The following is a 22,478-nucleotide window of genomic DNA, read 5'->3' on the forward strand; positions in this document are numbered from 1 at the left end:
AAGGGAAGCCTTAGTCTGGGCTTACCCGTAAGTAAAGAGTTTACAACCATTTTAATGGAAGGTTGCCCAGCAGGCAGCAACACCAACCTTTGTTTTTCTCCAGAATTAGAAAAGCTACTGGTGTTTTACCATCCCCCCCCCCCCAAACTGGAGTTGGAAGGTTGAAGAAAGCAGAGAGCTTTGCAAAAACGATACATTGTAGACGCAGCTCTTCAGACTAGTGTTTACAGGCTGAACCTTCTGTGAATAAGACCTCTTTTCATCTGCAAGTGAAAGGTAGTGCCTATGTGAACAGATAGTAGGAACTTATGCAGTGCCTCACTTGATTTCTGCAGCTCTTTAGAGGCCTTCTTTACATTGGCAGATTGGAGGCCCAACTGTACCTTCTCAACAAGTATGATTATAACTAATGAGCTTTACACTTCCTCTAAAAAAGTGAAAACCATTTTAAAGGGGTTGCAAACCTTTGTGTTTTTTTCACCCTAATGCATCCGATACTTACAGGCCCCCCATTTACTTACCTGAGCCCTCGAAAGTCCTGCGTCGTGAATGCGCTGGCTTCTCATTGGATGATTGATAGCAGCACAGCCATTGGCTCCCGCTGCTGTCAATCAAAGCAATGACGTGGTGCGCCGGGCCGAGTGATGCAGTTGGCGCCCGCTCGCAAGCTAACCCCCCTTGGAAGAATGCTTGCGGGGAGGGACCCCCAGAAGATGATGATCGGGGGGGGAGCCACTCTGTGCAAAACGAGCTGCACAGTGGGAGGCAAGTATGACATTTGTTTGTTATTTAGAAGGGGGAAAAAAAAAACCTTTACAACGTCTTTAATGAAACAAGTTCAAAAATTCCACATCATTTTGGAAACCTAAAAAAAAAAAAAAAATATATATAAAAATCTGTTGCCTTAATATCCTATTGGAAGATGCTTTGATGAGGGTTTAAGTGGCGCATACCATGGATGTAGCCCGCCTCACCCATGCCAAGAAATAAAAATGTCTGCACATTCGGTATATACATCATTTCAGGTTCTAGGTCTCATCAGAAAAGGAATTCGAAAAATAATAATTTTCTTCCTCGTCTGAGGACGACTCCTCATCCTTTTTGAAGAGTTTTCCGATCACCGATGCGTCTCTGAAACCTAAATGTAAAAAATAAGGGAAGAGAACAGTTGTGAGATCAGGTAAGACATTGTGTTATACACAACCTGTCACCCCCACATACATTTTCATTATACGGCAATAAAAGTGGCATACCAGAGTCTGTATAAAGAATGAGAGCAATGTCAGTAATAAAAAAAAGTTTTTTTTTTGTTCTCGCCTTTAAAATCCCCTCTGAGTTCATTAACAGACACCGCTTCTTTGCAAATTCATGACGGATAGATAGGGTTTTATACCACCACCTACCAGGAGGACGACACTAGGCAGCAGTGGTGTAGGTAGAACCTTCAGGGCCCCGATGCAAGAAAACATGAAGGGCCCCCCTGGTCAGGGCCCTTTCCTCCAAGCCCCATGGCGGAACAGCGCCCGGGCGCAAGTGGGTGGCTGCATATAAAAGGAACCGATTTCTCCATTTTCCCCTGCTTCTCCTCCTCTCCCTCCCACAGGCATTCAGTGGCATTGGGAGGAAAATGGAAAGATTGGTTTCTCTATGTCGGTGTTTCTCAATCGACCCCTAGGTATACCCCTAGGTGAATGGGGCTGCATTGCATGCAGTTTGCAGCATAGTGATGATGCATTTAAGGGGTTAAAACAGGGTCAGGGTGCAACATACTGCCTCTTTACCTGCTGTCAAATGCCTCTGAAAAGCGATCTGAGCATGGATCGCTTTTCAGAGGAACAGCTTTTTTTTTGTTCCTGGTACTTTGAAAAAGAAAAAAAAAAAAAAATCAGTTCTGATTGTACACATATAAGGGGTCAGGATTAAACATGCATGCATGTAACACATAATCAGTGGCAGCTGGTGCTCAAAATTTTAATTCAGGAATAAAGGAATTTCATAAAGAGGAAGTAAACCCTGATGGGTGTTTCTTCCTCTTTGTTTCCCTGCAAAGGTAAAGCATAATGGGCTACTATGCATAGTAGCCCATTATGTGTCACTTACCTGAAACCGTAGCCTGCGATATCACCACTGTCCCGCATGCGCCGCCAGTCACGGCACGCTCGCCGTTTCTAAACGGTGCCACTGTCTACGTTGTGTGCGCCGTAGATATCTACGGTGCCTGTCTCATTTGTAAATATCTCCTATATCTGGGGGATATTTCGAGCACTTACAGGTAAACCTTAATCTAGGCTTACCTTTGGGCAAAAGTGGTTGTAATGGGTTTACAAACACTTTAACTGCACATTGCATCTTCATATTCATAAATAACCCCAAACTCAATCAGCACAAACAAACCTATAATAGAATCCCAAAAATTATATAATCTTAATAAAAATAAATTGCTGTTTATTACTCAAAAGTGTTCTTACTCACTTTAATCTAAAATGAACCATCTATAGTGCAGCGCAACAAATTATCAGTGAATATACATATAGAACAGTGCAATAGTGGTTTCCCCCCCCCCCCTTTCTTTTTTTATCCGAGAATAATTGCTATTCATAAATGAAACCGTGAAAGTGAATCCAAAAAAGAAATGGCCAGTAGTTACAATAACTCAACAGTTGTGCTATTGGATCAATTGGAGAAATGCCAAAATACTGTGATCTTTCCCCCTCCTTGTAGGATCATTGAAACCCAGCGCTCATACACAATCCTCCACCAGGGATTAGATGGCCGCTCACCTCATACTTGGACCCCTGTTTTACCAGTCAGTTCAAGCAAGCTAATGGGGATAAACTCGGGTGTGTGCTTTGTTTCCGACACCGCCTTTCAGTGATGTATACTCTTGTACAGCGTTATACGTAAATAGATAAAAAAAAAAAAAAAAATAGCAAGTGCTTTCTGTCAAAGTAAAATAGAGATGATGCACTTGCATAAAAGACACTCAACTGTTCCAGCGTATCAGACAGGTAGCATAAGCCCAGCGTGCTTCAACATGGGTGGAGGTGAACACGGGATAATAACTGAGTGTATGGCTCCTAATACCAGACGCGTGTCATCCTGGGCCTGGACTTCATCAGTGGGTCACCCAGGACGACACGTGTCTGGGATTAGGAACCATACCCTCAGTTGTTATCCTGCGGTCACGGCCACCTACGTTGAAGCACGCTGGGATTATGCTACCTGTCTAATACGCCAGCACAGTTGAGTTTTTACGTGAGTGCAATATCTCTATTTATTTAATATTAACGCTTTTACAGAGAGCACTAGATAGCTGTATGAGAGTATACATCACTGAAAGGAGGTGTCGGAGACAAAGAGCGAAGCAAAAGCACACACCCGAGTTTATCCCCATTAGCTTACTTTGACTCACTGGTAAAACAGGGGGCCAAGTATAAGGTGAGCTGCCATCTAATCACTGGTGGAGTTTTGTGTATGAGCGCTGTGTTTCAATTATCCTACACGGAGGTGAAAAGATCACAGTATTTTGGCATTTCTCCAATTGAACAGCACAATGAACGGTTGAGTTATTGTAACTACTGGACATTTCTTTTTAGGATTCAATTTCACAGTTTCATTTATGAATAGCAATTGTTCAATTGTTCTCTGATAAAAAAAATAAAAAAAAACTTCTGTATATTTAGTCACCGTGCTAGTTGCACTGCACTATATAGATGGTTCATATTTATAAAGATTTTTAGATTATGCTGCCACCTTCAGGTGAACGGATACTGGCCAAATTATATATATATATATATATATATATATATATATATATATATATATATATATAATCACTGCCCACCCCTTCCAGCTCTGCTAAGCTGTGATTTTGTGCAGGTGTCGTTAGTAGATGTATGTGTCTGAAGGTTTCCCTTTGGGCGTTAGCCATAGTTTTTACTGCCTGTTATGTACACGCCGTCTTCGGAAGGAAATTGCTTTATCTGGATCAGTCACATATCTCCCCGAGGTCCAGTACTTAAACTCTACTATGCAAGAACAAAGATGGCCTATAATGCTTTTGTTATGGTACCAGGAGATCCTTAAGGTCCAGAATAAGCCAGATGTTTTGGTTTCAGTTAGTGAACCGCTTGGAACACAAACCAGGAGACTTCTCCCCTCTGTTGCAGGTGCAAGGAGCCCTTGGAAAACCAGTCTTTCCAGGGCCACAAAGAAAACTGCTCTTCTTTGTGAATCCAAGGATACCCTTGAGTGCATAAAGCAGGGAGGGGGGGGGGGAAGCAACAAAACTCCTGTTGGTAGCCTTTGGGCACTATGTTGCAGACCCAGTCCTCTGTTACGTACTGAGTCTAGATGGCCAACAGCCCAGGGCTTGTTGCTATTTTTAGCGGAGGTATTCGGCCGCTAGCGGTGCGGTTTAAACCCCCGCTAGCGGACGGAAAAAAGGGTTAATACCGCCCACAATGCGCCTATGCAGAGGCACATTGCCGGCAGTATAGCCACGGTTTCCCATTGCTTTCAATGAGAAGGAGCGGTAAACACACCGGTCCAAAGATGCTGCTGGCAGGACTTTTGGAGTGGTCCTGCTAGTGCACCGCCCAAATGTGAAAGCCCTTGCACTTTCCACATTGGAGAAACGGTAGCTGCTGTTTCGGGTCGTTTGCAGGCGCTATTTTTAGTGCAATAGCTCCTGCAAACCGCCCCAGTGTGAAAGGGGTCAGTACCTTGGGAAAGAAGAAAGGTCTAGGCCTCAAAATGACTTACCGTATGCAAGACTAAAAATGGTTCCCCATAGGACAAAATTGGCAGTTCAGACAATCGTCTAACAGAGGTGATCGCAACAAGGAAAACTTTCAGAGAGCGGGTTCAAAGGGGGGCATTAAAAGGCTCAAATTCAAATACCACAGAGGTAGATTTGACCAGGGGACCTCATGTGAGACCCCTTGTACAAAGGTCTTGATCAGAGGGTAGGAAGCAGTCTCTAAATAATGGGAAAAGGCAAACTCGCCCTTGATGCTACTATGCGCCAAATGATGGAACAGGCTCAACTGCAGAAGAAAAAGGATCCATCTCAGAGAAACTCTAGGGGGTGTATAGCTTCTAGACTAGTACCAAGCAAAGTATGCCTTCAATATCTGATGATAGACCTTGCAGGAATTTTACATTTTAGTCTTAAGAATTGTAGGAATACTACGTTCAGAACCAGTCATGCCGTTAAAGCCAGCAACAGAGAAGCAGGGTGGCAAGTCAGCATTTGTGATGGGAACATCCGGATGTCTGGTAGAGTCCACAGTGCGGATGCAAGGAGTCTTAACATCTGGGTGTACTGGGTGACTCTTTAATCCTGTAAATCAGACCTGGAAAAAGCTTTAGGGGAGTAGAGGCATAGATGTAGTACTGCTCTCCACTGAGCCACTAATGCATCCACTGCTTCCTCCAGATCCCTGGACCTGAATACCAATTTGTCCAGTTTGTTGTTGAAACTGGAGGCCAGTAGAACCACATCTGGTTTCCCCAACCTGTGACACAGGACTTGGGGTACAGAGACCACTCTCAGATGTTGTCAGCTAAGAAGAGATTATGTCTGCCTGTCAATTTTCCATGCCAGGGATTTACTTGGCGGGTAGACCTGTGGGCATTGATTAATACCCAGGACAGGTTTTGCTCTACCTCCTTTGCTGCACCGAGACTTTGTTACTCCCTGAGGTTCCATGTACGCTACCAGTGTGGGGTTGTTTGAGTGAATCCAGAGCGAATGTAGGGAGACCGAGTCAGATCGAAGCCGGAGAGCCAGCCAAACCTCCAGGCTGTTTATTAGGAGATGAGATTCCACAAAGTACCTAGTCCCCTGCACTGACAGAGTGCCCAGGACTCCTCTCCTGAACACAACAGGCTTACATCTATTATCAGGATATAAAAAAAAAAAAAACACAGATTCTAAAGCCAACAGGACAGGTCCTTTGTGTCAAACAAATTGGTCAGACTGACTTGTCTCATAATGTAGGCTTACAGATTCCTAGCATGGAACTGGGCAGATGGAACGGCATTAAAAGGTGGCCACCATCAGAGCCAAGACTCTCAGGCAGTAGCAGAGTCAGATGGCTCCTGGACTGGAGCACATGAACCAGTGACTGGAGAGCCAGAAGATTTTTCTAGAGAAAAAAATATCCTGGCCTGGAAAGTGTGCCAGACCACTCCTAGATATTCCAAGTGAATGTCAGCAGAAGATAGTCAAGCCTCGTACTCACTACCAGTTTTCCTGGCAGGAAAACTGCCAGGAGAGCATTTGGCCGGGAATCCCGGCCGTGTGCATGCTCCCTAGCAGTTTTCCCGTCAGGAAAACAGCCGGGAATCCCGACGAGAAAATAGAGAACCCTGCTCTCTATTTTCCCATTGGGATTCCCAGCAGAGCGTTTCTTGCCGAGAAAACCGGTCGTCTGTATGCTTACCTGAGTGTTGAAAAACCATGCTTGCTCGATAACACTTTGACGCATGCGCGGTAGCATACAAGGTTAGTGTGGGTTGTAGAAAGATGGCAGTGACGGAATCGAATGTGATGAGATGCCGGCTCGTCGTAGTTGATGAGGTCACCGCGTTCTTGCCATTCAAATGAACGTCTGTATACACGGCTTTGCAAGGCAAGCTTGCCAGGAATCCCGTCAGGAAAACCGACAGTTTTTTTTCCGGAGCCCTCCTTGGCATAATCAAAAAAAGCTCCTAGCAACCAATATAAATGAGGAAGTTCCCAGTGACCAACCCAACTCATAGAAGTGAGTCTTCAAAGGCAATGCCAACTATGGAGCACAGGAGTTTAAAAAACGAGCGGCACTTTACCGCGATTGCAGCCCCAGTGTGAAAGGGGTCTTATAGACATGAATGGGCCCCAAATGGTTACTAATGGTTTTCGGGAATTATTTCATAAGTTAAAGTTTAATTCCATAAAAAACATCAATATCATCTGTACTTTAACTTGCCGAAGTGGTTTTATTAAACAAAATCTCCAATATATGGGGGAATAAAGCCAGTAACCAGGCAAGGAAAAAAAAGGTCATAGATTAGTTACAAGGATCGCTCTTGTATATAAAAACCACACCCCAATGTATATACACATTTTGTACAACAGAACAGCGTCACCCTACCTTCACTCTTTTAGTGGAGCTATATAGGTCATCATCTCTCTGCGTGTGATCTAAGAACTCCCGCATCTGCTGCTTTCTTTTCAAGGTTCCCTCTTTTGCTGTGACTTGTACCATCTCCTTTCCTTTACCTATTAAAAAATAACATGTGTGGGGTTTATTTCTAACAATTAAAAAGAAGAGGTGAGAATCTTATAGTGGAAATGCAGCCAATGTATTTTTTTTATCAATACAATAAACGCCTAAAAAAATTATATAAATTAACGCCTAACGGGGGGGCTCGACAAACCTCTGAGGGTTTCACAGAACAGCAGTATTAATATTTTTACACACAGGGGACTCCATTTACTAATTCGGTGATTTCTGAAGGCAATTGGTTCCACTAGATTTTAGTTAGGGGTATCAGATTAAGGCTTGGTTTACACCTAATGCCTATTTGGCTCCCAGCAGGGGTCCTGTACGTTCTGGTTCACCGTTTCAGGTCAGATTTCAGCCTGAATTCGGACCAAAAAACACACAGGGCTCCTATGCAAATTCGCACCAGAGCCGCATCGGAGATATGTGAACCGGCTTCACAGAGAGCTGGTCACAATCTCCCGTTATTGCGAATTGGATGCAGGGGCTGAATACAAATGCACGCCACACTTTTCACATATTTGATTGTAGAAAAAATGTTGAAAACCATTTATCATTTTCCTTCCACTTCACAATTATGTGCCACTGTGTGTTAGTCTATCACATAAAATCCCAATAAAATCAATTTTTGGTTGTAAACATGAAAAAATGTGGAACGTTTCAAGGGGTATAAATACTTTTTCATTCAAGGCACTGTATACAATTAAGGCGCACACTGACATCTTCTGGAAAAAATTATAAACTGCACCTACAACAGGAAACCCCTAGGTAAGTAGTTCCCAAACAGGCCTTTAGGTAAAGTTTTCAGGATCTCTCGTCATAATGGGGAGTACAAGTATCTGTGTGTTTTATTGAAATGGTGTATAATAAACACAGCTGTGGAAGTCTTAAAAGCATGACTTACCGTATATACTTGAGTATAAGCCGAGGCACCTAATTTTACCACAAAAAAATGGGAAAATGTACTCGAGTATAGGCCTAGGGTGAGAATGCAGCAGCTACTGCAAGCAGAAAAGAGGGTCAACAATGCCCATTTACACACCACACTGTGCCACTGAAACCTCCCTGTGCCCATTACAACCTCACTGTGCCCATTGCAGCGTACCTAATAATTCTTGACAGGCTGCTCTGCGGGCGTCCATTTTTTAAAACTCGCGGCTTCCTCCTGGTCCCGTCCCGTGATAGGCGTTTGACACTGTTCGGTGTTCCGCCTATCATGGACGTTCTTTCATCCTCAGACAGATTGTTCTTGAAACAAAGCTGTCCAACTTCTTGTTGCATCTGGATGCCAATAGATCTACGTCCGGGGTCCCCATCTCCGGCATATGGCCAGAAAAACATTGGGACCATACTCCCGGGAACAACTGTTGGTGGGATGAAGACTGCGGACAGGCAAGGAACATGTTCCTCTGCCCAAGCCAGAATATGGTATACCTCCCTCTGGGCTGCATGACTTCTGGTGATCGATATAGGTGCATAGCCGAACTGTATCCTGACGGAACAATTCCGTAACCTGAAACGTTCCCGGCGGTTAAGCCAAACTTATTGCCGAATCTCTAGGATATTGATGGACAAGGTTTCCTCAGACTTTGACCATTTCCTTTGGACAGCGGTCTCTCCTAGGACTGCTCTCCAGCCCATAGACCGGCATCCGTTGTTACCACCTTCCAACCAAGTAACCGGAATGAAGGATTTACCTCTCTGTAAATTCTTGGTCATCGACCACCAACTGAGACTCTGGCGCACTCTTGGGACCAGATTCATTGGGTAATCCAAAATTTGGGTTTCTTGTTTCAACAAGACATAATACGGTGTTGTAACAGTCTTGGATGAAACTGGGCATAGGGAATTGCTTTGAATGAAGTCATCATCTTCCCTAGCAACTTCATGCAAAGGCGTATGGAAGGACCCTTCCTTGCCCTGACCACCTGGACCAGCTCTCTTATAGTGTTGACTTTTGCCTGGGGCAAAAACACTCTTTCCTGGTTCTACAGGTTGAGAATCCAACACTAGGTGTTCCAGATACCTGACCGTTCTGGACACCCGTGCTACTAACTGATCTACCAGTAGCAGGTCGTCTAGGTATGCCTTTACTGCTATACCCTGGCCCCTTAGTCTTGCTAGTACTGGGGCCAAACTTTCGTAAATACCCGGGAAGCCGTGGCTAACCCGAACGGCAAGAACACTTGCTAAAAGAGGCGCTGTTCCACCGCAAAACGCAGAAACTTCTGATAAGCGGGGAAAACTGGCACATGTAGATATGCATCTTGATGATTGATGCTAGAACTTATCCTCCTCGTAGGGTGGATACTACTGACCATATTGACTCCATGCGGAAAGAGCAGAGCATGCGCGCAAGAGCCGCCGGTAACAGCACACGAACTGAAGCAACGGCTCATAGGTGCCATTGCTTCAGTTTGCCCCAGTGCGCATGTGCCGATGACATTGGCACATGCAGGGCACAGGGCATATCTCCTAAAACGTGCAGGTTTAGGCGATATCCTGGGTAGCTACAGGTAAGCCCTAATCTAGGCTTACCTGTAGTATAAAGTGGTTGTAAAGGGTTTACAACCACTTTAAAAGCGTATTTAAAGTCAAAACATTTTATTTCATTTTGGATAAAGTAGAAAAGGGTTAAACCAATCAGTATATTTTATGTGGTTTATGTCCCCATGGAAGATTTTCCCTCACCTCTTGCTCTGGTGACAACTTCAAATTCTGGACCCCCCCCCCCCCCCCCGTCTTTCTGTCTCAGTGACAATGGTCCCCAGAAACTACGGTAATAAAGAGGGTAAATCTGCCCCGCAGGGGCACAGACGGCAAGAGAAACTTGAGGGCCACTCAAACAACTGGAAAAAAAAAAAATGACCATACATACAATTTAATTCAGATTTCTGTTACTTACTCTCTTTTTTATTCTTAGATGAACTATTTTTTTTCTTGGGTTTGGATTTTGATCCCTTGGTCTGCTGTTTTTCCAAGTATTTTTCCTGGCATTCCTCTGCCGAGTGGCTTCCAACTGCCATGGCAACTTCGAACCAGTACCCAGGTTTGCGCTTTGGTAGTTTAGAAATTGCACTTGAAGGGCACAGAATAGATTAAAGTTTAGATACTTTACATCCATAACAAAGTACTGAGATCTAAAAAAAAAAACGAATTTAGTGACTAGACCATCTAAAATTACATGGACATTTACCTGAAAGTCATTTTGACTTGCACTTTACAGGCTTCTGTCCCATATTTTGATTACTATATTCATACACAAATCTATAATACCATGGGGCCAGAGCCACGCTAAAGCACCGCTTGATTTAGCGGCGCTTTAGCGCTGTTTAAGCGGTGTTTTTTCGTCCGTTAGCGGGGAGCTTTTAACCCCAAAGAAGTGGTTAGAAACTCCCATGTTGCGGCGCTTCCGAAGCACTGTCCATTCATTCCAATGGGCAGGGCATTTTGGGAGCGCTAAATACAGCCCCAAAAATGCTGCTTACAGGACCTTTCGGAACATCCCACAAGCGCACCGCCCCAGTGCAGAAGTTATAGCGTCTACAAACTATGGATTTTCTTTTTTTTTTTTTTACTAGTAATGGTGGCGATCAGCGACTTATAGCAGGACATTGCGGCAACCAAATTGGACACCAACTGACACTATTTTTTGCAGACCAGTGACATTACAGCGATCAGTGCTAAAAATATGCACAATCACTGTACTAATGACACTGAGAAGGGGTTAACATTAGGGGCGATCCAAGTGTTAAAGTGGTTGTAAACCCCACTTTTTGACTTTTACCTACAGGTAAGTCTATAATAAGGCTTACCTGTAGGTATGAAGAATATCTCCTAAACCTGTACGGTTTAGGAGATATTCCCCTTGCAATGCGCCGCTGATTGCAGCGGCGCATGCGCAAGGGGGATCCTCGGCTGAAGGGCCGGCCGCCGCCGGAATGAAATCTTCCGCGCGCATGCGCGGGAGTGACGTCATCGCCGCTCCAGCCAATCACAGTGCTGGAGCGGCGATACCCGGAAGACACGCAGAGTCAAGATGACATCTTGCTCGGCGTGGACCAGGTAAGTTCTCTTCTCCTCGTTCCGAGGTAAGTATTTCATAATGAGCTTTTATGCGGTGCATACTAGCTCATTATGGCTTTTGCCCTGCAGGTGTAAAAAAAAAAAAAAAAAAAAAAAAAAGTATATGCGGGTTTACAACCGCTTTAAACTGTGTGCCCAGCGGGTGTTTTACTGTAGTGGGGGAGGTGCTTTTACTAAAAGAAGGCATAGATCTGCGTCAGGAACACAGGATCTATACCTTCCTTACTAACAGAACGGCGATTTGCCTTGTTTACATAGGCAGATCGCCGTTCTGTCAGTGCACTGAATGATCAGCGGGTGCCAGAGGACATCAAGTCCACGTGATCTGCTGATCAGCTTCCGCTGTATCAAATCACAGTGGGAGCAAGCTGGCAGCGGCATGCCCGATACCTGGGAGTGCAGGGTCACGTGTGTGTGTGTGTGTGTGTGTGTGTGTGTGTGTGTGTGTGTGTGTGTGTGTGTGTGTGTGTGTATGTATGTATGTATATATATATATATATATATATATATATATATATATATATATATATATATATATATATATATATATATATATATATATATACACACACACACACACACACACGTGATCCTGCGCAGCGTAGCCGACCTGTAGCAGTAAAGCAGCTATGGGAAGGTGCTTTTACTAAAGGAAGGCATAGATCCGCATCCCTACTTTGCAGGAACACAGGATCTATTTTTTCTTTACTGACAGAATGGCAAAATGCAATGTTTACATAGGCAGGTCCCGGTTCTGTCAGTGTGCTGAATGATCAGCAGTTGCCGGGGGACATCAAGTCCACGTGACCCGCTCCTGCTGTGCAGACTCATAACGTTGTAATACAACACTAAGTAGACTACTTACCTGTAAAGTCTTTTCACTTCTTTCTCTGTCCAGTCCTCCTGATGAACCAGTGCTGCCAATGGGTTCTGGGGCAGTTGACGTTCTGGATGGGAATGAGTAGGTGATCTTGATGCATTGTTGCCTCTCAAGTTTTGTTGATGTTTCTGAAGATGCTGCAACTGAGGACTTGGTTTGGTAGCCTTCCTGTTGACTTCTGTATTGGCTTTCCTCTTAGGCTTAGAGTCATCTTCGCTTTTATCTTCTTCATCTTCAAGGTCTAATTCAGAGTGTGAAGTTTCTCTCGGACTGCTTTTCTTTTTACTTAAACTAGGATTTGACTGCTTCTTTGTATCATCTATTCGTGTGAAGTGCTTCTCAGTGTTCTCTTGCTCTATGGCCCCTCTATGAGATTTTTGGGAACGTGCGTTGTGACTTTTCTGTGATCCAGGAGTATGAACCAATAATTTATTTTTTGACTTGGCAGTTTGGTGCAAATCCTTCCACTGAACCATTTCCAGTTCAGACTCTGAATCCAAATCATCATTTTGGGATTTTCTAGAAAAAACAGGTACTTTGTTAAGAAGCTTAAAGTGATGGTAAAGATTTTTTATTTGTAATTTTTTTAACCACTTAACCATTTAGGGACCAGCGCATGACTATATACATCCTTTTTTTGAAGAGGGATATCTTGGTAACGGCAGCAGCTTGCTGCAACAACCGAGATATGCATCTCTTCAGGTGCCGGTCCTGTAAACGATAATGGTGGTCTCTGCGGCGGATTCGCCGCAACATCACAGTTATCGGCGGTGGGAGAGGCCCCCCCGACGCCACTCTCCCGCTCACCGGAGCCGGCGGTAGCGGCAGAGGTGATCGGGTCCTCTTCCTAGCTGGGTTTAGAGACGAATGAGGGGAAGATAGCCCCCCCCCCCCCCCACCCGTCTCCAGAGCAAGAGCAATAATTATAGACCTTCTCTGTAACTCAAAAGATGCAACATATAGAATTTTTTAAACATCGCCTATGGAGATTTTTAAGGGTAAAAGTTTGACGCCATTTCACGAGCGGGCGCAATTTTGAAGCGTGACATGTTGGGTATCAATTTACTCCGCGTAACATTATCTTTCACAATATAAAAAAAATTGGGATAACTTTACTGTGGTCTTATTTTTTTCAAAAAAACATGCTTTTGTAAGACCGCTACACAAATACGGTGTGACAAAAAGTATTGCAATGACCACCAATTTATTCTCTAGGGCAGTGGTCTCCAAACTGTGGCCCAAGGGCCAGATGTGGCCCTTTGCTAGCCTTTATCCAGCTCAACTCCTCCTCCATCCTCCATCACTGGGAGTTTCTGCCTTATGTGCGGCTTTCGTGGAGGCTGCTTAACCCTTCAGGGACCGGAGTCCCTGAAGTCAGGATTGGAGGTCCTTTTCCCAATCGAATGTCACTTAGGACCTCCAAAATTCCGGCCCCAAATAAGCCACTACAAATGCAGAGAGGGGCTTGTGTTTGTGAGCTGCCTGGTTGTGGTTTGAAATGTATACTCTTTTGCACCCAATTTTTAGTTTTGTTGCAACACCTGGTTTTGACCTACTTCCGCTCGGAACGACTAGGGGATCCGAGCTGAAATTCTCCTCACCCCCTCTCTGCCTGCAGTCTTCTGGGACACATCACAGGTCCCAGAATACTGCAGGATCATTCGCAACTCGCACATGTGCAGTGGGCACCCGGCTGTGAAGCCTCAACCTGTCACAGCCGGAATGCCGGATGCGTAGAGAAGCCTGTGGGAAGGGGCAGCTCGCGTGATCACATCGCTGAATCATGGGGACAGGCGAGTGTGTGTTTAATAAAAGTCAGCAGCTACAGTTTTTGTAGCTGCTGACCTGCAACCAAAAAAATTACTGGAGCTCTGCTTTAATACTTGCCTGTAAAGTCTTTTTGAAGCACTGTTGCCTCTTAAGGTTTGCTGATGTTTCTGAAAATTCCGCAATTGATTACTTGGTTTGGTGGTCTTCCCTTTGGCTTTCGTCTTGACTTCCCGCTCAGACTCATAGTCCTCTTCATCATCATCTTCATCTTCTTCTTCAGCAAAGTCTAATTCAGACTCTGAAGATTCTTCAGATGGATTGGTTTTCCTTCGATGTGCTCTAGGATTTGACCGCTTGGTTGCAATTTTTTTTGTTGTAAAGTGCGTCTTAGTGTTCTCCTGCTTTTTAGCCGGTCTTTGAGATTTCTGTGAATTAGTATTTTGTCTTTTCTGTGGGCCGGGTGTAGAAAGCAACATTTTATTTTTTGACTTCACAGTTTCAGACAGATCCTTTCTAGACGCCGTTTCCACTTCAGACTCTTCAAAATCGAAAATGCTTTGAGATTTTCTAGAAGGAACAGCTACTTTGTCACAAGGCTCTGTCCATGCCAAATTATCTTGAGAGCTTTCTTCCTCAAAGTCATCCAACGGTTGAGTAGAATGAGAGGTTTGTTTATTATCTTTCTTGGAATTGAGATGTCTTTTTATCCCCCTCACACTATTCAAAGGTCTAGACACTTCTTCCGAATGGGAGGATTCCGCTCCAGTATTCCATTCCCGAGTGGGTTTGGAAAGGGTTGACTTCTGACTATTCGGCACCTGCCTGCAGGCCCATGTTTCTGCTTCTTCTTCTTCAGAGTCCTGAGATTCTGTTAAAGATCTTTGTGCTTTTGAAGAATAAAGGGACAACCTTTTCCTATTCTGTGAAGTTTCAACAGGTTCTGCCTTCTGCTTGGTTGACTTATGTAGAATGGCTTCATTCCTTTTCCTTACAGCACATTTGCTGATGTTTTCACATAAAATAGCTACCTTCTCCACTTCTGGAGGTTTCTCAGAATCAGATATTGGCTGCTCAGTCCCTGAAGTCTGCGTTCCACTTGTGTCAGAAAGATCAGAATTTAGCATCTGCTGAAGGTGCGGCGGGCTCTTAGACCCGGTAAGGCTTTCTTCTTCAGAAGCTTCTGTTATATTAGCCAATGACACTGGATAACCAGATAGTGGTCTTCTAAGGGTTGACTTCTGCATTTCTTTCACACGGCCCTTACTCAAACTCTTTTTATGTTTCAACCTTTTGGAGGCTCGGACACCATTTTGAAGTCCTGTAGGGTGGACCATTTGTTGCATACTTGTTTTAAAACTCTTTGGCTTTATTTGTAAAGCTTTTTTAGACTTCTTCCCTTTTTTTATAGTGGAAGGTTGGTAATCATCAGAGGACTCACTTTCGTCCTCACTGGTTATGGTAATACCACTAGAGGACCTACTTTCATCCTCACTGGTTATGGTAATACCACTAGAGGACCTGCTTTCATCCTCACTGGTTATGGTAATACCACTAGAGGACCTATTTTCATCCTCACTGGTTATGGTAATACCACTAGAGGACCTATTTTCATCCTCACTGGTTACGGTAATACCACTAGAGGACCTGCTTTCAGCTTTACTGCTTTCTGTCAAAGTGCTTGCCTCAGAATCTTCTAGGTCTTGTGGAAAACTGGAAGTGGCTTTGTTATTCCCAGTTTTCTTCTCTTTTGATTTTTTATACCCCAAATCTGTCTTTCCTGAGGAAACATTGGAGGAACTATTGGAACAGCTCGAGCTGTGAAACTGAACCTGATGTTGCAAACACCTCTTTTTAATCTGTTTTCTGGTGTTCAAGGGGGTGAGCATTACGCTCATGGGTTTCAGCGGACACCTCTTGACATTCCGTTGTCTATTTTTCAAAGTTTGACTTCTAGAGTTGGTCTCCTTGACCGGTGTCTCCTTGACCGGTAGTTCTAATTATAAAGAAGTGACAAAATGGCTTTAGTAAAACGGGAGACCATCAGAAAAAGGAATTTAAAGCGATTATATAAGAAAAAAAAAAAAATAGGGCTCAGATAAAGTAAAGGGGAGGGGATGGTGAGGGGCCAAAAACAATGCCTAAACATTTTTTACCGTAAAGCGGAGTTCCATTCACTTTAACTTTACTTTATTTAATATATCAACGGCAATAATTTTTCCATTGATCGTTTTTTTATTTATTTTTTCGTCCGCTTACCATGTTTCTAAGCTGTTCCATTTTACTTCCTCCTTCTCCCACGTGCGGCTAATCACGTCATTTCCTGGCGGCGCACGGTCTCCTGGGAGGTTGGGGTCATAATTCCCAGGAGTCAGTGTGGATCGCTGCCGCTCATTTCAAAACCGGAAGCGACGCAATGATATCTTCGTTGCCATCACAACGGGGTAGGCACTTCCGCCGTCCGTTGTGATGGCAACGTCAGAAGTTTACGACGCTGCGAGCCTAACAATACTGCGCACGTGCGAGAACGGGCGGTGCATGATGGTCGTTCAGCGGCACAGTATTTCAGAATAGAGTGCTTGTGGGCTTCACATGCCCACAAGCAATATGGGAAAAAAATCCCAATAAGTGTACATTGATTAGTTTGCACAAAAGTTTTAGCATCTTCCATATTTATGGAATTTTTATTGATTTTATTAGGTTTTACTAGTAATGGTGGCAATCAGCGACTTCGAGTAGGACTGCGATATTGCGGCAGACAAATTGGACACTAATGCCCCATACACACCATCAGATTATCTGCAGATTTTTGTCTTCAGATTTACCAAAACCATGTAGTACAAGGGCCTGCCTGATTGCATACAAATTGAAACTCTTAGGGTTTTGACCTCATATTATATGTTTTTGGTAAATCTGAAGACAAAAATCTGCAGAAAATCTGATGGTGTGTATGGGGCTTAAGGGACACTTTTATGGAGACCAGTGACACCAATACAGTGATCAGTGCTAAAAATATGCACTGTCACTGTAGTAATGACACTGGCAGGGAAGGGGTTAACATCAGTGGCGATCAAACGATGGGGAGGGGGTGGTTGTTCTGTTTAGCAGAAATACAAGATCTGTCTTCTCCTGTCACAGAACAGTGATCTGCCTTGTTTACATAGGCAGACCGCCGTTCTGTCTTCCTTGGGAACAAATGCCAGGTCCTGGCGGACATCGGGTTCATAGGACCGGCGTATTGGCTCCCACTGTCTAATCACAGCAAGAGTGGGTTGCTGGCGGCACGAGCGGGCCCCAGACCCAGAGGTGGAATAAAAATCACGTACAGGTACGTAATTTCGCACTATACATGGGGAGGTCCTTAACCACTGGCCAACCAGCGCACAACGATATACGTCGGCAGAATGGCACGGACAGGCAGATGGGCGTACAGGTACGTGCCCTTTAAGAATCGGCATTGTGGGCGTGCGCTCCAAGAGTCCAAACACAGGTCCCGCGGATTTGATGTCTGCGGGGATACGCGCGATCGTCTCACGGAGAGGAAGAACGGGGAAATGCTGATGTAAACCTAGTGACAAGGACACTGATCATCTGCTCCCAGTGATCGGGAGCGGTGATCAGTGTCGTTTTACAAGTAGCCCATCACCCATACAGTTAGAACACATCCCTAGGACACACTTAAACCCTTCAGTGCCCACTACAGGTTAACCCCTTCACTGCCAGTGTCATTTTTACAGTAATCAGAGCAGCAGCTTTCTTTAGGCAAACTTGTAGCTGATGCTTTGAAATAACTGATAAAGGGAGATCATCATATAACAGACTGTGGATTAAAGCCGGCCATAGATAGACTGATCTCGGTCAGTTCAGCAGGGACTGGCTGAGACTCGATCCATCTATGGGAAGGCTGATTGTGCCCATGTTGATCCATCGATTGACTTGAGTACAGCCAGCATGTTGGATTTTTAGCATGAGCTTATTGCCAGTGGCACCGCGCGCCCCCCTACCCACAAGGAGAATACAAAAGCTCAGTGGGTAGGATTCCCCAATCAACTTGGACTGTGTTGATGGGGCAATAGAGCTAAAATATCATAATCTATGGTCTTCTTAAATTCCACACCCACACAACCAGCAGATATAAAACCATTTTTTATAAAAAAAATTGCCCATAACTCCACTTAAAATTGAGTGTTCAATAACGTGCACCACATGCCGATAAGAGCTGTCACGGTTGCATGCATTTAGGGACAGCTGTCCAAGCCTGGATGCCTCTTTCTGTTTCCAGGGCCACTCATCTGTCCCAATCTGCATGTACCTGCTGAGTGTGGTTGGTGACATGCAGTTAGCAAACAGAAATGGCTCCTTTTAGCCCGCCATTACTCTGTACAGACTGAGCAGCCATCACTGGTCGCATACATCTGTCAGCTGCAAGAAGCCACACATTTTTGCATATTTTTCGCTCCATAAGACGCACTTTTTTCACATCAAAAATGGGGAGAAATGCCTGTGTGTCTTATGAAGCAAATACAGTTAATGGGCACAAGTCAGGCTACATTGAATGGGCACAAGTCAGGCTACATTGAATGGGCACAAGTCAGGCTACATTGAATGGGCACAAGTCAGGCTACATTGAATGGGCACAAGTCAGGCTACATTTAATGGGCACTGGTAAATATTTTGGTACACAATTTGATTTCAGAATATTTTTTTTTCTTGTTTTCCTCCTCTAAAACCTAGGTGTGTCTTATGGTCAGGTGCGTCTTATGGAGCAAACAATATGGTAAATCACCCAAGTGAAGGGTGCCTCAAAAATGAAAAAAGCATACTGTAAGCATCCTGCAGTGTACAGTGAAATTCTTCTAACATTCAGTTGTCCTACTTCCACATGACCTGCGAATTCCCTGGATCTTGCAGGATACTCCCCTCCACTTTTATGATAGTAATCCCCAGTGTTTCTTTATATATAACAAAAAATACAAGGACTTACACATGCCCGGGCTAGAAAGATGCATGCATTTACCTTCTTTATTCAGCATTTTTGTTTTAGACGACGACTTTGATGAACTTCCCTTTCCGTTGCTCGTCCTTGGAAACAAGCCATGCATACGTTCCTTGAAAATGAGCAAAAAGCAAAATAAGTAAGAAGCTATGTTGCCACAGTAAAAAGTTGGCCTTAAGTTGTGAGTTGTGCGCAACAAGCAAATAGGAGGGTCTTTCTTAGGGAACACCCCCCCCCCCCCCACCTGTCCAAAGACTTCACTTAGATTGGCCTAGGTAAATCATATAGCGTGCCTTATCTGTAAGGAGCTTAGCTCCCCCGGTGGTTCAAGGCCCTTCCTCTTTGAAGGTTGGGCCATTACTGTACCCTCATGCAGGTTTTTTTTTTCTTTTGTGTGCTGCAAGTTCACTTTTTTGTGCACAAGGTTTCAACAAGTAACTCACCATTGAAAAATATCAGATACTCACAATAGACTCTGTTAGAGCATCCCTGTCTGCTCTGATAATGCTGGTGTTCAACTGGAAGTCGACCGATAGTCTCTCTCCACACCAATACTTCAAAATAGGCTTTACCTGGCGCCCACTGCGAGTAGTCAAAGACTGGATGGAAAGTTCTATAAAAATGTCCAACATTACAGAAAAGTTCACATTTTTTTGTATAGGAATCTTAAGCTGGATACACACTATACAACTTTTGTTGTTTGATCTCCTTTAGATTTACCAAAAAAATGTAGTGCAAGGGCCGGCATGATTGCATACACATTGAAACTGTTGAGGTTTGACCTCATTTTATATGGTTTTGGTAAATCTAAAAAGGAAAAAAAAAAAAAAACTATAGAAAACTGTATAGAGTGTATCCAGCTTTACTGCAGACACTTTTCTTAGAAATACAGTTTTAAGATTTACATAAAATGATTTATAAAGCAAGGACATTGAACCATTCACATCATTCCTACCCCTTGAAAGGAAACAGGATGGAGTCCCAGTGGTTCTCAACTCCTGTCCTCAGGACCACTAACAGGCCAGGTTTGCAAGATAACTGAAATACATCACAGGTGAGATCATTTGCTGCTCAGTGATTGCAGTATTCTAGTCTGCATCTCTCCAAGGTAATACTTAAAAATCTGGCCTGTTCGTGGGTCCTGAGGACAGGAGTTGAGAACCGGGATAGACAGAGATACACACACATAATCAATTGAGAGACTGCCAAGAGTGGCCATTGTGCATACTTTTCTTCCATTTCTCTCAGCAGTATAGACACTTTTGCAGTCATCCTATCATTAAAAGGGGTTTTCCACCCATTTTTTAAGTTCATTAAAAGTCAGCAGCTACAAAAAGTGTAGCTGCTGGCTTTTAATAAACTGACACTTACCTACTAACTTAAAAAATGGGTGGAAAACCCCTTTAATGATAGGATGACTGCAAAAGTGTCTATACTGCTGTGTCTTCATTGTCACTGTGGGCACCCGGCCGTGACAGCTTTCGGCTTCACGGCCGGGCACCGACTGCGCATGCGCGCGCGGCCCGGCGCTGTTTGATTGGACAGGCGATTGCCCGGGACCTGTCACGTGTCCCAGTCGATCGCCTACAGGGAGGGGCTGCCAAAAAGGCGATATGACGTATCGCCTTTGCAGCCCCTTGGCGGAAGGAGGAAGTGGGACAGGAAGTCCCCTTCTCCTGAAGCCCCCCCCCCAAAAAAAAAATTGCATGCCAAATGTGGCATGTAAGGGGGAGAGGAGTGGGTTAAGAGGAAGTTCCATTTTTGGGTGGAACTCCTCTTTAAAGTAATTGACTAGAAATAATTACAAATGAATCCACTTTAAAGGATAAGTTATATTATTTAAAGGATATGTAATGCGTTCCCACTGCTACAGCCTCCTTGACCCGCCACCTCAAGTAACAGCAAGCAGGGGATCTTCTCCCTGAACTCACTGTCTAATAAGAATATAAAAAAAAAAAAAAAGAAAAGAAAAGAGAACACACGTGGACGAGCGGGGTTCCGTCCATCTGGCCATGTCATTCATTTACAGTGTTCTGTAAATGGGAGAACTACAAGTATCGACAGCCTTTTTGGGTGTTGGCTTGTAGTTCTCAATGAACTACCAAGGCGCTGTTATAGTTTTTAAGACTAGATTGGACAACTTATAGACATATTAGGACAAGTGTGTTACTGACTGGATCACCAGATGAAAAAAATGTTGCTGATCACATGCAACCTCCCGAGAAAAAAAAAAGAAAAAGAAAAGAAACCTCTCTAGCAATACATACCAAGCTGAGAATGTTCAGAGTGCCCCCCAAGGCCATGTACTGTCAGGAGATAGATTGGGGACTGTGGAAGAAGGGGATGATCAGAGAAGACGAACAACCAGCCTTTTTACATAATGCGGAAGATCAACTCCTTAACCACTTAAGGACCGCCCAACGACGATATACGTCGGAAGAATGGCACCGCTGGGCACAATCACGTACCTGTACGTGATTGTATAAAGCCCAGCAGTGGGTCGCGCGCGCTCCCGTGACCCGGTCCGAAGCTCCGTGACCTCGGCCGCGGGACTCGCGGCCCCGATCGCCGCTACAGTCCCGCGATCGGTCCCCGGAGCTGAAGAACGGGGAGAGGTGTGTGTAAACACGGCTTCCCCGTTCTTCACTGTGGCGATGTCATCGATTGTGTGTTCCCTAATATAGGGACGCACAATCAATGACGTCAGACCTACAGCCACACCCCCCTACAGTTGTAAACACACTTCAGGGAACACATAACCCCTTCAGTGCCCCCTTGTGGTTCACTCCCAAAAAATTCCCAAAAATTTGTCAAAATTGTCCGCCATGATGTCGCAGTCACGAAAAAAATCGCTGATCGCCGCCATTAGTAGTAAAAAAAAAAAAAAAAAAAAAAAAATTATAAAAATGCAATAAAACTATCCCCTATTTTGTAAACGCTATAAATTTAGCGCAAACCAATCGATAAACGCTTATTGCGTTTTTTTTACCAAAAATAGGTAGAAGAATGCGTATCGGCCTAAACTGAGGAAAAACATTTTTTTTAGATGTTTTTGGGGGATATTTATTATAGCAAAAAGTAAAAAATCTTGCATTTTTTTCAAAATTGTCGCTCTATTTTTGTTTATAGAGCAAAAAATAAAAACCGCAGAGGTGATAAAATACCACCAAAAGAAAGCTCTATTTGTGGGAAAAAAAGGACCCTAATTTTGTTTGGGAGCCACGTCGCACGACCGCGCAATTGTCAGTTAAAGCGACGCAGTGCCGAATCGCAAAAAGGGGCCTGGTCCTTTACCTGCATTTTGGTCCGGGCCTTAAGTGGTTAAGTTCCACAGTGAGTATATAACAAGCATGCTTTACTGCATTATACAGACTGCTTTTACTGTTGTGGGTTTAGTAATACATGGGACTACATGTGTTCACAGCGTCTCACCGCAGAGATGTAGTCCCAAGGGAGGCGGCGAGCACGCTGACTAACC

General features: G+C 44.2%; 1 protein-coding gene across 5 annotated transcripts in view; it reads right to left on the reverse strand.

The window, feature by feature from the left end:
• Nucleotides 1–808: 808 nt before the first annotated feature.
• Nucleotides 809–22,478, reverse strand: part of MIS18BP1 (MIS18 binding protein 1) — a 39,420-nt gene continuing 17,750 nt past the window's right edge. For 4 of the 5 annotated variants that reach the window (XM_040333308.1, XM_040333309.1, XM_040333306.1 and 1 more), the window contains exons 8-14: nt 19,468–19,613; nt 19,022–19,112; nt 14,125–16,000; nt 12,223–12,756; nt 10,177–10,349; nt 7,140–7,267; nt 809–1,138 (exon numbers count right to left, since the gene is read on the reverse strand). In XM_040333308.1, the coding sequence (XP_040189242.1) occupies nt 1,118–1,138; nt 7,140–7,267; nt 10,177–10,349; nt 12,223–12,756; nt 14,125–16,000; nt 19,022–19,112; nt 19,468–19,613 (2,969 nt within the window). In that variant the 3' untranslated portion in view covers nt 809–1,117. The remainder of the gene's footprint in view (nt 1,139–7,139; nt 7,268–10,176; nt 10,350–12,222; nt 12,757–14,124; nt 16,001–19,021; nt 19,113–19,467; nt 19,614–22,478) is intronic. The other variant, XM_040333310.1, reaches the window with a different exon arrangement.

This window comes from Rana temporaria, chromosome 13 (assembly GCF_905171775.1).
Source record: "Rana temporaria chromosome 13, aRanTem1.1, whole genome shotgun sequence".
NCBI lineage: Eukaryota > Metazoa > Chordata > Amphibia > Anura > Ranidae > Rana > Rana temporaria.